Genomic DNA, 17,382 nt, shown 5'->3' with positions numbered 1-17,382 from the left:
GTGTCCCCTCTATTGGCAGGCAGATTCTCAACCACTGCGCCACCAGGGAAGCCCCCATGAGGTACCTTTTTACACGTTTCCTGAATCATGTGACTGTATTACCTTTCAAATAACTATACTTTAAAAACGTAATCAGTAAAAGGCAGGGTGATAGATGATATTTTATACACATTGCAGACTAACTTTTCTTAAATAACTGACTTACAGCTTGACTTTATATAGGTATGTAGCAAACCGTTGTAGAACTAAAAAACTAAATAAAATTAGGGTATTTCCGGTAAAACTCTGAAGTTTCTACCTCTTGGGCCTGGCAACTCTGGGTCCATGTTTGCAGCTGATGGAACAAAGCAGCATCTTCTGCTTTGAGATGGGACACGAGCCCCCCGCTTCTATCAGCCTGGCCTCTGAGTTAGCGACACTCACTGTGTAAAAGCACACACCCTGACGCAGACAGGAAAGTCTGTTATCCCAACATCCTACCTCACCCACAAATGACTCAGAGCAGAAAAGAACGATTCCTGCATCCCAAAAGCACCTCCACCGCTTGTGTGGAAGAAATAAGCCCCCCTCCTCTTCCCAGGGCTGGAACTGCTGACACGACCTGTCTGATTAACGCGGCACCAAGGGCGTGTGGACCCCGCTCCCGGGGCCCGGGGCGTCCACTCCCTCTACTCCCTAAGCGCCTGTGCACCAAATCCTTACCGTCCAAAAGAATGTGTGTTTTTGTTTCCTTAAGGAGGAAACATCTTTTCTACTTTAACAATCTTCTCCCAATGAAAAATTTAACAAGATTTGTGAACAGAGAATCCGAGTGTTCCTTCCGAGCCCTGCGTAATGAAAAATAATTATATTTCATAATGTCTCTGGAGGAAGAGAAATGCCAGTTTCACCCTCTCTGTGCCCCAGACGCGCTGGGCTTCTTTCTGTCCTTCAAATACTCTAAGCATGTGCTGAACGCAGGGCCTTTGCACTGCTGCTCCCTGAACCCGGGATCCTCCCACCCTCCTACTTTTCTTCCCATCACCTCCTCAAGAAGCCTTTCCCGGCCACCCTGGCTAAGACTGCCCCTCCACATCTCCCACCTTCATCCATTCAACAAATACTAACTGTGCCTGGGATGCCCCATTTGCCCTATGACCTTCTACGACCTTCACAGCAGTTTCACAACTTGAAACAATTACGCTCAACTGTTTATCGTCTGTCCCCACTGAAAGTCAACTCCATGAGGGCAGGAATTTTCCTACGTTTTAGTCACTGCTGCATCCCCAGTGCCCAGCACCGTGCCTGGCACACAGCAGGTGCTCAATAACCACTTCCAAAAGGGCAGGAAGAAAGAAAAGGCGGCACAAGAAGGATGGAGGGGCGTCGGGTCTGTCACCCTCCATACACACCGAAGCACAGAATCTGTTACTCTGTCAACGCTGCACGCTGAAACAGTCTACATAATAAATAGAAAACAATTCAAAGAGCACAATGCACAGAGTCGGAGGCTTTGCCTTTCTCATGACCGCTGTGTGCCAGAGCCTAGAACCGAGTGATTCATGATAAGCATGCAAAAAATATTTGCTGAAACAAGGAAAGACTGAACAGCTGACGGACAGAAGGAATGAGTAGCCCAGGCATCACTACGGTTGATCCTGGTAGTGGGAGAAACGGAGCTCCACCATGAAAACCTCAGGGGTTCCCCGCGTGTTGGCCTGAGGGTGTCCTCTCCCTTGAAAGGCCGAGTCCCATTCCAGGTGCTTGGAGGACAAAGAACCTCTGCTGCCCAACCTCTGATGTTACTGAACGGACGACCCGACTGACTCACCAGGGGAACCCAGTAGGTGTACAGTGCTCCCAATCGCATTTCGGGGACGAACTGGGAGCAGGCGAGAAGTAGGAAGTAGAGGTTGAAGAAGTATTTGAACTGGTTAAACAGCACCTGGAATGGAGAGAGAGAGAAGACATTTGAGGCTGGTCTGATGCAGCTGGGCGGGCTTAGAGGGGGATGGGTGACATTTCAAAACACTCCCCGGGAAGAACACAACTCACATGGTACCTGCACATACGGTTTACACACCTCTACATGTTGTATAGGAAAATACACCTGGGTGACGAAAACATAATTTGTCAAAGTAAAGAAGCAAATGATACACGTGGCAATTATAAACACCAGATTCAAGACAGTGGGGACCTCCGGGCAAGGAGGGTATGCTGGAGGCTTCGGCTATAGTTGTGAGATTTTATTTCTTAAACTTTTTTTTTTTTTTTAATTTATGGCTGTGTTGGGTCTTCGTTGCTGCGCACGGGCTTTCTTTAGTTGCGGTGCACGGGTTTCTCATTGCGGTGGGTTCTCTTGTTGCGGAGCACGGGCTCTAGAGCGCAGGCCCAGTAGTTGTGGCACACGGGCTTAGTTGCTCCACGGCATGTGGGATCTTTCTGGACCAGGGATCGAACCCGTGTCCCCTTCATTGGCAGGCTGATTCTTAATCACTGCGCCGCCAGGAAAGTCGGAAACTTTTTTTCCCTATTTTTTGGCCACGCGGAGCAGCACGTGGGATCTCAGCTCCCCGACCAGGGATCGAACCCATGCCCCCTGCAGTGGAAGTGCAACGCTTTAACCAGTGGACCGCCAGGGAAGTCCCTTCTTAAACTATTTTGTAAGTACAGGAAAGGCCACTCAAAATGTTGTTGAAGAGGTTTTAGTGGGAAACGCTTATGCTGTAAGACTGAATCAAACGAGTGAGATAAATGGATATCTCCATGGTATGATCTCAACGCCATACAATAACTATAGCAGAATTTCATCCCATGTGGCAGGAGGGTTCTGGCAGAGTTTCAACTGTCCCCACGTGCCCTGGAAGTGACACTGATCCCCCTGACTCGTTTTGGCCATTTGGCAACGAACAGAAATGACGTGTCCCTTCGGAACACTGTCCCGCCCCTCGCTCTTGCCCTGCCATGGAGATGTGGGTGCCCACGTATTCCAGATGGTGTAGCTGTGAGATGGAGGAGAACAGCCTGATCTGCCTCAGAATTTCCATGGACGAGAAATAAACTTTCATTTGACTTAAGATACTGAGCTTGTGACTTCCCTGGTGGCGCAGTGGTTAAGAATCCGCCTACCAATGCAGCAGACACGGGTTCAATCCCTGGCCCAGGAAGATCCCACATGCCTCGGAGCAACTAAGCCCGTGTGCCACAACGACTGAAGCCCACACACCTAGAGCCTGTGCTCCGCTAAGAGAGAAGCCACTGCAATGAGAAGCCCACGCACCACAACGAATAGCAGCCCCTACTCGCCACAACTAGAGAAAGCCAGTGCGCAGCAACGAAGACCCAACGCAGCCAAAAATTAATTAATTAATTAATTAATTTTTTAAAAAAGATACTGAGCTTTAGGGGGCTGGGGGAGGGGGTTAAGCCAGGCATCAATAAATGTACTCAAAATCACCCTTAAAAAAACATTCCGGTTGACCTTAAGCTACAGTGTAAGGTATTTGCATTTCCATGTTCTCCGTCAATAAATCAAACAGTGATTTTTTTTTTCTTCCAGCTTTGGAACTGATTGCTGCTGCTGCTTCTGAAGTCAGTCAGTGTATTTTGGAGGCCACAGTAGATAAAAATAGATGTTTAACTTAAGGGTGTTTTAGGGGGAAGGTTTTCAGAGTACTTGTCCGTGGATTTGTGTTAGTTAACGAACAAAAGGGATGACTGCAGAGTAAAATACTATGCAAAACATTAGCAAACATGTTACTAGAAAGTCTCTCTGGATGATAGTGTTAAAATTTACCTTTAAAAAAAAGTTCTCTACACTTTTATCTCCCAACTTTCCTGTTCCAAATATGTGTTTCATGATAATGAGGGGTGGGGGGGAATGTAAGCACTGATTTTTTTTTTAATAAATTTATTTATTTATTTTTGGCTGCGTTGGGTCTTCGTTGCTGCGCGTGGGCTTTCTCTAGCTGCGGCGAGCGGGGGCTACTCTTCGTCACGGTGTGCGGGCTTCTTACTGCGGTGGCTTCTCTTGTTGTGGAGCACAGGCTCTAGGCGCGTGGGCTTCAGTAGTTGTGGCACGCAGGCTCAGTAGTTGTGGTTCACGGGCTCTAGAGCGCAGGCTCAGTATTTGTGGCGCACGGGCTTAGTTGCTCCATGGCATGTGGGATCTTCCTGGACCAGGGATCAAACCCGTGTCCCCTGCATTGGCAGGCAGATTCTTTTTTTTTTTTTTTTTTAATTTTTATTTATTTAGGGCTGTGTTGGGTCTTCGTTTCTGTGCGAGGGCTTTCTCTAGTTGTGGCAAGCGGGGGCCACTCTTCATCGCGGTGCGCGGGCCTCTCACTATCGCGGCCTCTCTTATTGCGGACACAGGCTCCACACGCGCAGGCTCAGTAATTATGGCTCACGGGCCCAGTTGCTCCGCGGCTTGTGGGATCTTCCCAGACCAGGGCTCGAACCCGTGTCTCCTGCATTGGCAGGCAGACTCTCAACCACTGTGCCACCAGGGAAGCCCTGGCAGGCAGATTCTTAACCACTGCACCACCAGGGAAGTCCTCTCCTGATTTTTTTTTTTTTTTTTTGTGGAACAAAGCTACGTCCTCAAAATATCTTTTTCACTCTCAGGCCCAACACACCAAATAAATGTGAAGTTATTCTAACCAATCAAGTGGAGTCTCACAGCCTTGCAGACAGAAGGCAGCCCCCTTCCAGGTGCTCAGGACCAGGGAAGATGAATGGCCAGTGGCTGAGGTGACATGGAAAAGACATGGGGTGTTCACAAAATCTGCCACAGGGACTTCAGTCTTCTAGGACTGGTACCACTGCATACATTTGGTGTAGGAAGAAGAAAACAATGTTGCCCCTGGCCGTACATACCCCAGGCAAAAAGGTGAAGAAGTTGTACTTCTGATTGTTGATGACGTTTCGAGGGTATCTCTGGTCCCTCTTCTCGGGGTGCCCCAACCAGACCGTGCGGGGCCTGGGCTCCCCTGCACCACAGCATCTCAGCCACTCGCAGCACCTGCGGGAAAGACACGCCCACACCGTCAAGGCCACGCCCACACCCATCCGCTCTGCGCAGAATGTCTTTCTCTAAAGCATCTTCACTGGGTCAGAACCGCAGCCCCATCTGGGGCTTCGTCCTTCAGTGAGAGGGGAAAACACAGCTGAGGCGTCTAAGAAGCTGTGGTCCAAGTCAAAGATGCTTTGTCCCCAAGCCCAAATTATTTCAAAAAGTAGGATTCGTTTTTAAAATAAGATTTAAGTTAAAAAAGTAAATACAGAGCAACAAGTACTGTTATCACTTTGACATTCTGCAGGTGAGAGAGGAAAGCTCAGGACAGCTGAATAAAGCACCCGAGTTTGCCAAGATGTGAGAAACAGCTGAGTCTGGCCTTGAACCAGGTCCGTCTTATTCTAAAACCCAGTGTCTTCCCACCCCACATGCTATCAAGGGTGCTGGTCACACCAAGATTACTATACAGAAAGAGAAGGGAAAGAACCTCCTTCCGCACTCGGCTCTACTTTTTAGCAACACGCTGGAGGAACACGCCAGGAAGATGATGGTGACTCGGCGCCCCGCATAACCTGGAGGCAGGCCAGCGTGCCAGCTGCAGGCAAAGTGACTCCAAGGGCCGCCCCCAGAGGGCAGCTCACCAGGCACGCCCGCCCTCAGGTCACTTGTGTGAAGCCAGGGACACCTGCCCGGCTCTGGCAAAACTAAGCTGCTCTGAGACACACTCGTGCCAAAAAAAGGCAGCCCATCCTTCAGGAGAGGCTGTAAACAGGCACTCTGAGAATTACGAGCATTCCTAAGTCCTTGCGTGGAAAGACCCCAGGCTGAACTGTTCACCTCCCCGCCCCCCCCCCCCACAGGCTGGGAGGAAGGAACCCCAGCCCTACCAGCCCCTTGAGATGCTGCCAGCTGAAGGCAACCCATCCAGACATGGCCATGATGACTTACATAATCTCTTGTCACCTGCGGACCCACCGTCTCCCCCTCCTCCTGCGGGCCAGGCAGGCCCTGCCCAGGTACTGGGGTGCAGAGCTGAGCACACACAGTCCCTGGGCATCAGGACTCTAAAGATTAGCAAGCCAGCAAGTCGCCTGCTCAGATGCTCAAAATTCCCATGATGAAACACGATGCTCTTTCTTAAAAATAGCAGCCTGGTTCCGGTAAACTAGTGCTAGGGCCGGGGCGGGGAGGATGGTAGTAGCTCTCATGAGGACGGGTTTCACTTCTAATAACTCATTCGTGTTGGCGAGAGACACATACAGAAACCTTGAGGTGTCCAACCCCATTCCTGCTCTTGGGTGTGCGTCACCCAAGCTGGCCATCCGTGGACGCAAAGCACTGAATGAGGGAGGGAGGGAGAGAAGGAGGGAGGGAGGATGCATTTGACGGAAGCACACCCTTCAATCTGCAGATACCTACCCATGGTCTCTGACTTTTCTGTGAACCAGCCAGTCTCTCCCCATCCTAGAATAATCCTGTAATGACGACTCCCAGAGCTGAATGTTTCTAATGAAAGCTGAAGAATGGATTTAAGAGAATGACATACTGTCAGGCTGTTTATGAGTTTTGTCTGTTTTGTCCTAGCAGAAGGTTCCGCATGCAACCTACCAAGTTAAACTCTCCGTGACTTAACCTGCAGGCGTGCACGTGCACAGGGGCAGGTCATTCAGGGCAGCCCGCACGTGGTAGCAAAGACTGGAACCGAACCGTACCTAACCGGTCATCAGAGGGGCGCTGGTCAAATAAGCAGGGAACACCATACAATGGAATGCTCAACAGTCTTTGAAGAAGGAGATAGAGCTGTATGCGCTAAATAGCCCCATTTGCAAGATACGCTAAATCAGAAAGGAGCTGAAAGGTGTGTCCAGGATGCCATTCTTTGCATGAAAGCAAGAGAATAACGTGCAGACTATGCTTGCCAATGCAGAAAACCTCCATGACAGCTGACACCACCAGCTTCCTTTGGGAAGGAGGGAGTAGGGGCGCCTTTTCCTACTTATTCTTCCGTCACATTGTACGTATATTACCTATGGGACTAAATGTGCATTTCTTTTTTTTTTTTTTTTTAGCTAAATCCATAATAGTAAGCATTTATTAAGTGCTCATCTGGTCCAACTATGATTCCAGTTCCTGTGGGGACCTAACTTTGGAACAGGATCCTTCCCTTCTACTTCCTCACAATCTCATTGCAACAAAGGGTAAGCACTTGGCACAAGGTAAAATAAGGACTTTGTGTCACCTGAGCCCAGTGTAACTAGCCCCAAGCCCATCTCATTTAATCACCTTGATTGTCACCTTGTTTATTCACTTTCTACCTGCACTGGATATAAACTGCACACTTTCAATGACTTTTAGGTCAATAGTATTTACCGAGTATCTAATAATAACAATAATAAGACAAGTGATCATTGCTCCTTTTTTTTTTATCACACATTCATTCACCTAGAATGTCCTGTGCGCCCACAGGATGCAGGCCCTCACCTAGGGCATTCAACAGTGAGCAAGACAGACAAGGTCCTCCTCCCATGGGGAGGAAGAGAGACAGTAGACAGCTATCCAAAATAAAATAAGGCATGGGAGAAGAGAAGGAGTGGGGAAGGGGTGCGGCTCCGGGAGACAGGGTGGTCAGGAAGGCTGGGGTGACAGTCGAGCTGAGTGACAAGAAGAAACATCCACGCAACCAGGCAAGGAAGTGCCATCTAGGCAGATCAGAACCGCAAGGGCAAAGATCCAGAGGTAGGAAGCAGCCTGACACACATCTGCAGGGAAAGAAGACTAGTGTGGCTGGAATGCACCGAACACGGGGGAGAGGGTAAAAGATGAGGTTGGAGGAGAAGGAGGGGGCAGACGACACAGGGCCTTGTCACCAGGGCAAGGAGTCCGGAGTTTACTCCATCCACAGTGGGGATCACTGAAAGGTTACAAGCACAGGGTAGCATGATCTAATTTTTTTTTTTTTTGGCCATGCCTCACGGTTTGCAGGATCTTAGTTCCCCAACCAGGGATCAAGCCCATGCCCCCCACAGTGGAAGCACAGAGTCCTAACCACTGGATGGCCAGGGAACTCTCGATTTACATTTGTTTAAAGGTCCTTCTGGCTTCTGAGCAGAGAAGACACTGCCGTGGGCAAAAGGAGAAACAGGTAACAGGTGTGAGGCTTCTTTGGGGGATGGTGAAGTGTTCTAACATTGTGGTGATGGCTGCACAACTCAATGAATACACTAAAAATTGCTGAATTATATACTTTAAAGAGGTGAACTGCAGGGTATGTAAACTATATCTTAATCAAGCTGTACATTAACCAAAAAAAATTGGAAACAGAAGGATCATTTAGAAAGCTGTTGCCTCATCCAGGCAAGCAAAGACTAGGGTGGTGGCAGTGAGGGGTGATAAGAAAGATACAGATTCTCAAAATGTTACGGATGTAGAAGTGTATTCTCTTTAAAAAATAATGTCTTGGGCTTCCCTCGTGGCGCAGTGGTCGAGAATCTGCCTGCCAATGCAGGGGACTCGGGTTTGAGTCCTGGTCTGGGAAGATCCCACATGCCGCGGAGCAACTGGGCCCGTGAGCCACAATTACTGACCCTGCGCGTCTGGAGCTTGTGCTCCGCAACAAGAGAGGCCGGGATAGTGAGAGGCCCGTGCACCGCGATGAAGAGTGGCCCCCACTTGCCACAACTAGAGAAAGCCCTCGCACAGAAATGAAGACCCAATACAGCCATAAATAAATAAATAAATAAATTTAAAAAAAAAATAATGTCTTGCTTCACTTAATGTTCACAACAATCCTACATAGTATGTACTAGCATCATCCCCATTTTCATGATGGATAAACTGAGGCCCAGAGAGGACTCAGTTACCTGCTCAAGATCTACTGCTACATCAGCTCCATCTACTACCGAGTGGTGGAAGCAGACTTTAAGGCCAGGTCTGTCTGATCCAGATCCTGAGCTAAGAGCCTGAGAGTACCCTGCACAGCCATTAACAGCCCCATCAGCACAATTATTTCACAGCTCTATTTTTTTTTCTAGTCTCTCTTCATTACATAAAATTGGAAAGATCCTTAGGGGCCATAGCGAGTGAGGGCTCTCAGGCCGCTCAAACCGGAGCTCTTCTGTGTGCACATCAGCTGCCCTGCCGCCCACACTCATTCATTAATCTTCGTATCAATGCGTTGGCTCCCAGCTCCCCAGTCACCCTTCAATGCCCGCTCTGGGATGTGGACAGACTCCTTTCTGCCTCTCCTTTACAGTCAGTGAAATGCTAAGCCTTCTCAGTAGAGGGCGCTGGAGGGACACCACTGGAGGAAAAAGCTCACCTGCAGTTTCCAGGCTGTGGCACAGCGGGCGGGTCAGCAGTGCGTTGAGTGAGGCCATCGAACGGTGCTCTGGCCAGCCATGCGCCCAGCACATGCTGTCCCTCAAGGCTTTCAAGCCCCACTGCGGCCCAGGGGTCACCTTCCCAGGGCCCTCTCGATATGGACATCCCATGCCCCAGGCCTCCTCCACACCAGTGCCCTGATTCCCTCACCCCCAGGTTTGTCTCCCAAGGTCCTCCTGTAACTGTGGCCCTCAGTGTCCCACTAGGGACACTGTGAGCTCCGGTGCCCTCACTCCCATTGTACACCCAATGTGTCAACCACCAGCTGTGCCTGCCACCCCATCTGTACCCCTGCGATTGCTTTCTTGCTTGCCCCACCTGCAGACCAGCTCTGGTCCTGCCATCCAGTGGCCTGCACTACACTGTCTCCAACCAGGTCTGCACCCCAGCCTTAGGGAGGGGCCCCCGTCCAAGTGTGTCCCACCTCAGATTCAGTCCCTTAGCCTAGGCTACCATACAGTTTTCTTCTACAACCTACAGTTACTCTTGTATCATAATTTAATAAGTCCATTTCCCTCCATCTTTCCACCTGATTGAGCCGAGGCCAACCCCACCTCTGAGCTCCAGTCATGACAAGCCCAGGACCCAGGCTTGGCCAAGCAGAGCCCTCGACATGGTGATGGGCTCAGAGAAAGGGCCAATGAGAGGCTTGGCTGGGATTTTTGCTAGAAATTCCAGAAAAGACATGCTCTTCACCCTGGGATTGTTAAGGTGGCAGAAAACAAGCCTGGAGTTGCAGGAAGCCACCTTGCTCCTGTTTAGGGAGAGTCTGCCTGAAAATGGAGTCACAAGGAGGATGCAGAGACCACAGGTGGCTCCTGCCCACCTTGGGGGAGAGTGTAGGTCTGTAGGTTCCCTGGGCTTCTCAAGTCTTAGGCACCAGTACATTGGTTTTTGTTTTATTTTACTTTGCTAAAGCCAATGTTAAGTGGGTGCAGTTAACCACCGCCCCAAATCTCCTGTCTGATAGTCCTGTCTGCCACATGGCTGGACCGCCCTTAAAGATGCATTCCTGTTTGTTTGTGTGTCTTCGCTTCTAAGCTTTTAAAGCCTGCAGTCTATCATCCTGACGTCTGCACACTGATTTCTTTAGAGCTGTGATGTCCAACATGGTAGCTTTACATTTAAGTTACTTAAATAGAAGAGTTAAATTCCTCATTCTCAGTAGCCACATTCTGAGTGCTCCGCGGCCACAGGTGGTCAAGAGGCTACAGACTGGACAGTGCGGATGCAGAACATTCCAGCATGGCAGAGGTTCTACTAGACGGTGCTGCTTCAGAGCAGCGCTTTCAAGGCATCTCCTCCCTCCTCGCTCTTGAACAAACCTCAATGCCACAGGAACATCAGCAAGTGGACCCCACAACTGAAGGCAATTTGCCTAAAGAGTTTCCCAAACTTCAGCCATTTTCACACACACGGGATTTCTACCATATCCAACTAACTCTACTTTCTAACTTCATAAGTCTGCCTCAATTTGCATACCTTAAATCAGCGATTCTCAACAGGGAGAAGGGGGTTAGTTACTGGTATCTAGTAGGTAGAGGAGGCCAAGATTCTGCTAAACATCCTACAAAGCCCGGGACAGCACCCACCACAAAGAATGATGCAGCCTCAAATGCCAGTTGTGCCCTGGTTGAGAACTCCTGACCTGGATTTTATTTATCAATACGTAAATGTGTCTTAAAAGGTAACTTAAAAGGTAACCGCTATCATAAATGGAAAACCAGTATCACTTGCCATAAATAGAAGGTAAACATCAAAATCAACACAATGATTAGCAAATGTTACTAAATTCCCACTGGATACAGTGGCTCCCAGCCCCCAGCCTGCTGCCTGCTTGCCAGTTTCTTCTGCTATTCAAAAGTGGGCTCTGACAGGGTTAAAAATATTGAAGGAAAACTGAAAAAGGAAGTGTCTGGTTGTACATCTCAATGTGATTTAGTTCCTGTCCATGAATTACTTAGTATCACCGTAGCACCTGTAGCCATCATCTGCTATTTGGGGAACTACTGTCCTGCAGTAGAAGCCTTGGGCTTGGTGGCAAATTTACAAGCGACGAAGTCCTCCCCCGGCCCCCAGGTCAGTTAAATCAGAAGAGGCGGCAGCCAGGCTCCCCCCTGACATCTGGATTTATACCCGCGACTCTTTTTTCTTCTATCAGCTGCCGCCAGACCCCGTCTGTCCAGGGGTGGACGTCAGCACCCCGGAGGTCCAAGAGGGGGAGATGCCTGGAGCTGTGGGGTGGCAGCTGTCACCCTGCTGTTGCTTCTCAACACCAAACTGAGCTGTCTGTCACTTTCCCAGACAAATTAACTCCTATCCCACATTCTAGACAGGCTGGGGAGATGGGCTACAAGATAGAACCCCTGAGTGCGAGAAATTAATGTAGAGGCTGAAAAAGAAGTAACAAGCAAGAGTCACAGTTTCAGAACAGCAGGACCACGTGGGCTAGAGGAATAAACACCAGCTTTTAAACCAGATGGGCCTGTGCGCAAATCCCAGCCCCGCTCCGCACCAGCTGTGTGCCCTTGGACAATTCATCTTCTGTGATCCCCACTTTCCCTATCTGTAAAATGACAATAAGACCCGCCTTGCTGAATTACTGCGAAGACTAAGGATTTTATATATAAAGGGTGTAAGACAATGCCTAGCACATAACAGGCATTCAATTATAACTAGATATTATTTCTCTTAAGTTATTTTTCCAGATTAAAAAAAGAAAACATGAAAATTTTCTCACCTGAATAGCAACAGCTATCAACTAGGTTAAGATGTAAGGCTAGAAACAATTTAGTCTACCCTGCTTCCAGCTTAGACAATTTAAACAAAAGGAAACCAAAATGGACTCCCTTACGATTTGACTCTAAAACAAACAAAGGTTTTGATAGCCAATAGCCTGCCAACCAGATGTGCAGTGTTTTCACACAATCTGGCCAAATGCAAGGAAAAGCAAATATTAGAGAGGGACACGCCAAGGGAACAATGTTTCTGGAAAAGGTAACCACTGCAACTAGGAGCTGGCGTCCATAGAAATGATCATCTCTGCCCTGGTGCCACTCAGCAGGCACTCAGTAAATATTTGCTGAATTGCCTGCATGACGTACCCACCTTCCCTGAAGCCAGAGTCCAGGAAGCTAGAGTCTCAGTGTTGACGCTGGGAAGATCCAGGAAGAATGTAAAGGAAAATTAAAAGCAACACGGAGAGCTCACAGATACAGAGAACAAACTAGAGGGTGCCAGTGAGGAGGGGCGAGACAGGGGAAGGGGATTAAGAGGTGCCAACCACTATGTATAAAATAAGTAAGCTACAAGGATATATTATTGTACAGCACAGGGAATATAGCCAATATTATATAATAACTACAGATGGAGTACAACCTTTAAAAGTTGTGAATCACTAGGTCGTACATTTGAAACTTATAGTGTACATCAAGTATACCCCAATTTTAAAAAAAAGCAATATAGAGAAAATAGTCTGCAGCAGTAGCTCTCAACGGGGGTAGGGGGTGAATTTGCCCCTGGGGACACTTGGCAACGTCTAGAGAGATGTTTGGCTGTCATGACTGCAGGTCCAGGGAAGGGAAGGGCTACTGGCATCTAGTGGGTAGAAGCCAAGGATGCTGCTAAACGTCCTTCAGTGCACAAGACAGCCCCACACAGAGGATTATCTGGCCCCAAATGCCAACCGTCCCGAGTCTGAGAATGCTGCTCTAGAGCGGGACTGTCCCCGACATTTCTGTGCAGAGGGAGATGGTCTCTAGCTGCACCATCAAACACACCAGCCATTAGCCACACATGGCTGTTGAGCGCTGGAAACATACATTTTAAATTTTAGTTCATTAATTTAATGAATGAAAACAGCCACATGTGGCTAGTGGCTACCACACTGGACAGCAGAGCTAGAAGGACGTAACCCAAACTGTTAAGCACAGATGCCTGGAGGGCAGGTGGGGGAGACTGGCAGGAATGGAAGGGAAGGTATGAAGGGAAACTTTTGCTCTTTGTTCTAGAAACAGGGAAGTGGCTAGATTTTTTTTTTTTTTTTAAACCGGGAGAATATAAAACCTAGGATCTGAAAGAACGCAAAGAAGGAAGTAGTTCACTGAAGTCTGAAGTATCTCTGGCCACAGGAATGCTACTGTCTGGAGAAGAAACAAGACTGTAGCTGTCCCTCTTATCCACAGGGGATACGGTCCAAGACGCCCCCAATGGATGCCTGAAACTGAGGATAGTACCAAACTCCATTGGTACCGTGTTTTTCCTATACACAAATACTTGTGATAAAGTTTCATTTATGAATTAGGCACAGTAAGAGATTAACAACAATAACCAATAATAAAACATAACAATTATAACAATATACTGTAATAAAAGTTATGTGAACGTGGTCTCTCTCAAAATACCTTACTGTACAAATTTAATGCCCTTTTCATCTTAACTAAAGTACTTATCACACACTGTGGCCATAATTTTTGCAGTTTGAGGTGCACGAAAACTAGCACGAATTTCTTTTTCCCTCTTCATAATTTCACTGATAGAAGATTCATTCTCACCGTGGATCTTAGCAACCTCAGCATACGGTTTTTTTTCTTTCCTTTGAGTCGAGAACTTTCACCTTTTCACTTAAAGGAAGCACTTCACAGCTTCCCTTTGACATGTCCGAATTGCCAACATCACTATTCGGGGCCATTATTAAGTAAAATAAGGGTTATTTGAACACAAGCACTGTGATACTGGGACAGTTGATCTGATAACGGAGACCCATCTCAGTGACACGGGCAGGATACGCAGGACGGAGGGATGATGACTCACGTCCAGGGCAGGACTAAGGAAGACACAAGATTTCATCATGCTACTCGGAACAACAGACAATGTGAATTATGAATTGTTTATTTCTGGAATTTTCCATTTAATATTTTCGGGTTCATTACAGGTAACTGAAAACCATAGAAAGCGAAAGCTCAGATAAGGAGGGACTACTGTTTACCAATGAAAAGACATGCTACTCGGAACAACAGACAATGTAAATTATGAATTGTTTATTTCTGGAATTTTCCATTTAATATTTTCGGGTTCATTACAGGTAACTGAAAACCATAGAAAGCGAAAGCTCAGATAAGGTGGGACTACTGTTTACCAATGAAAAGAGCCAAGTCAATGCAGCAACTTCTTCAACCATAAAGCTCAGACCCTCTGACCTAGCAAGTCTACCTAGAAGGACACAAATATTGGTACTGGTGACCAACGGGAAATGCGCTAGGAGGCCGGCAGCAGCAATACAGAGAGGGAGCAAAACCCTGGAAATGACCAAATGTCCATTGCGGCAAGACCCCTGTACAATGGACTGTAGTCTGGAAATAAGGTAGAGACACACACGCTGGCAGGACAAGATCCAAGTGATAAAGCGGAAGGAAAAAAACAAGCAAAAGATAAGCAATTTATTGTGCTGTATTTTAATAAAAATAATATATGCTGATATATGCATGGGAAAAAGTACTAGGAAACAAATACACACACACACACACACACAAACTGTTAACTCTGGTTCTCTGGGGTAGGGGGCAGTCACAGATGATGGAAATTGTCGCCTCTCCCTACTTCTCGTGCCTTAAGTCTTCCCCTATTGGTCTCTTTCTGCTCAGAGCACATGACACCTTTCACATTGTATCCAACCCCACGATTCAATAATTATGAACTCAAATTCACCCCTGTTACCTTTTCATCCCAGATCCTCACAGTCAAGCCACCAATTGCAGCTCCAGAACTCTGCACTTTTAGTTCTTCCCTGGCTGTTTCACTTTTCTCCAACTCCTAACCCCTGTGCAAGACTCATCCGCACCAGACTTGCTCAGGCAAGCCCATCACCCAACTTCTACTTATCCTTCAAAACCCAACTCTGTTATTCCCGAAAAGAAGAGGAAGCAGCTCTGTTCTCCCTTAGACTTACTCACCTGTTTCTCTCTAGACCAGGACTGGCAAACTCAAATCTACAGAAGCCCAGCAAGTAACAGAAAACAATAAATGAACAAAAATAAACACAGGATCCAGTGGGGTGGGGCACACTGAGAAGACCAGATCCCATGGGAAGGAAGTAGCTACCCCCAGCTCCTACCAGGATACAATTCTACATAAGCCCAGCACAGCAGACCATCCAATTCTTCAAGACAAAGACAAAACATAGATTCCGAGATGAAAACACTCAGTTTTTAAATGTTGGCAACTGATTCAATTTTAAAGTACTAGGCAAAACTAAAACCACACTGAGAGAGAATTTTTTTACTTAGCACGATGACGAAGATCAAAGAGCCTAACACCACCTGTGCTTGGTCAGGATGGCCAAACAGGCACCTTCACTGCTGGCAGGGGCCTAAATCAGTGTCACCTTGAGGGAGGGCAACCTGGCGACAGCTATCAAAATTACAAATGGACATTCATTTTGACCCAACCACTCCCCTTCGAGATATTCCATATGTTCCAAAATGGGTATAAAGACCATTCACCATAACACTGCTAGTAACAGCAAACTAGAAATAGCCTAAACCTCACCTGTAGTAAACTGGTTAAAATACATCTATTCGATGGAATCCTATTAAGCCACTTTAAAAAAAAAAATTAAAGGAATAAAGAAGCTTTTTATGTCCTGATATGGAACAAGCCCAGGGTGTATTGTTAAGTGAAAAAAAACAGGTTGTAGTGTGTAAGGTGTACTAACAATTGAATAAAAAAGGGAAACATCTATGCATGTTTGTCTAGATAGATAGATATAAAATACTTGTACTTTTTTTGGTAGATGGTTAAAGTTTCTCCAGAACGACACTGAAGAAATTGATGAGTGGTTGCCTGGGGAGGGGCACAGGGTAGATAAACGGAGCGGGTGGGAGGGAGACTGAGTTTGCAATGTACACACTTCTGTACCTTTTAACACTGAACTGGGACTTCCCTGGTGGCACAGTGGTTAAGAATCTGCCTGTCAGTGCAGGGGACACGGGTTCGAGCCCTAGTCCAGGAAGATCCCACATGCCGCAGAGCAACTAAGCCCGTGCGCCACAACTACTGACCCTGCACTCTAGAGCCCACGAGCCACAACTACTGAGCCTGAATGCCACAACTATTGAAGCCCAAGCACCTAGGGCCCGTGCTCCGCAACAAGAGAAGCCACCACAATGAGAAGCCCACACACCGCAACGAAGAGTAGCCCCCACTCACCGCAACTAGAGAAAGCCTGCGTGCAGCAATGAAGACCCGATGCAGCCAAAAACAAATAAATAAATATATTTTTAAAAAACCAACACTGAACTATGTGACCCTGTGATTAAACTTTTTAAATTTAAAACCAAAACCAAAAAAAAAAAACCCCACACTGCTGCCAAAACAGCACACAGCTCTCAGTCTGCAGCCTTAAATCTCAGCCACAAGCCTGTGGGTCAGAGACCAGATGCTGCTCGCCTCCCACCCCAGGCCTGGTATACAGCAGGTGCTCAGTCGCTCTGCGTGGATCCCTTCACGTGCCCCACGCACCCAGCATGCAGGGACCCTACTCACACGTGGACGCTTCCGCTAAGCCATCTGCTCACAGGTTCTAGAAGAGGTCTGGTGTGGCAGCACCCAGCAGCAGCCCACAAAACGCCAGAGAACTGAACAGAACTAAATGATGACATGGAAGGCAATGCCCCAGATACCAGAACAATAAGCAAGAACATCTATAAAGCGCTCAGTGTGTGCCGGCTGTCAATGTGCATTACCTCCCTGGATCCTCAGCCCCACTCCGTGGGCGCTCTCATCCTCCCCCTCCCGCACTGAGAGTCCTGCAGCTGGTGGGGGGCAGAGTCAGCTGTGGGTCCAGCAGGTGGACCCGAGAGCCATCGCTCTTAACCGGCGCCTGAAGACCTCACAGTACAGCAGACTCCAAGAGCCACCTCTGAATTGTTCAGACAACCACCTAGGGAGGAACCCAATGACAGACACAGCAGGACACACGGAGGGTCCCCAGTGCCACCGCCCAGGCC

At 47.8% G+C, this 17,382-nt stretch overlaps 1 protein-coding gene across 1 annotated transcript in view; it reads right to left on the bottom strand.

Moving 5' to 3' along the window:
* Positions 1 to 17,382, bottom strand: part of ATP9A (ATPase phospholipid transporting 9A (putative)) — a 141,198-nt gene that overhangs the window by 109,119 nt on the left and 14,697 nt on the right. Inside the window, exons 2-3 of the mRNA XM_068565282.1 lie at positions 4,858 to 5,002; positions 1,811 to 1,924 (exon numbers count right to left, since the gene is read on the bottom strand). Of these exons, the coding sequence (XP_068421383.1) occupies positions 1,811 to 1,924; positions 4,858 to 5,002 (259 nt within the window). The remainder of the gene's footprint in view (positions 1 to 1,810; positions 1,925 to 4,857; positions 5,003 to 17,382) is intronic.

The sequence above is a fragment of the Eschrichtius robustus genome, chromosome 16 (genome assembly GCF_028021215.1).
Source record: "Eschrichtius robustus isolate mEscRob2 chromosome 16, mEscRob2.pri, whole genome shotgun sequence".
In the NCBI taxonomy this organism is placed as follows: domain Eukaryota; kingdom Metazoa; phylum Chordata; class Mammalia; order Artiodactyla; family Eschrichtiidae; genus Eschrichtius; species Eschrichtius robustus.
This window is presented reverse-complemented; position numbering and strand designations above follow the sequence as displayed.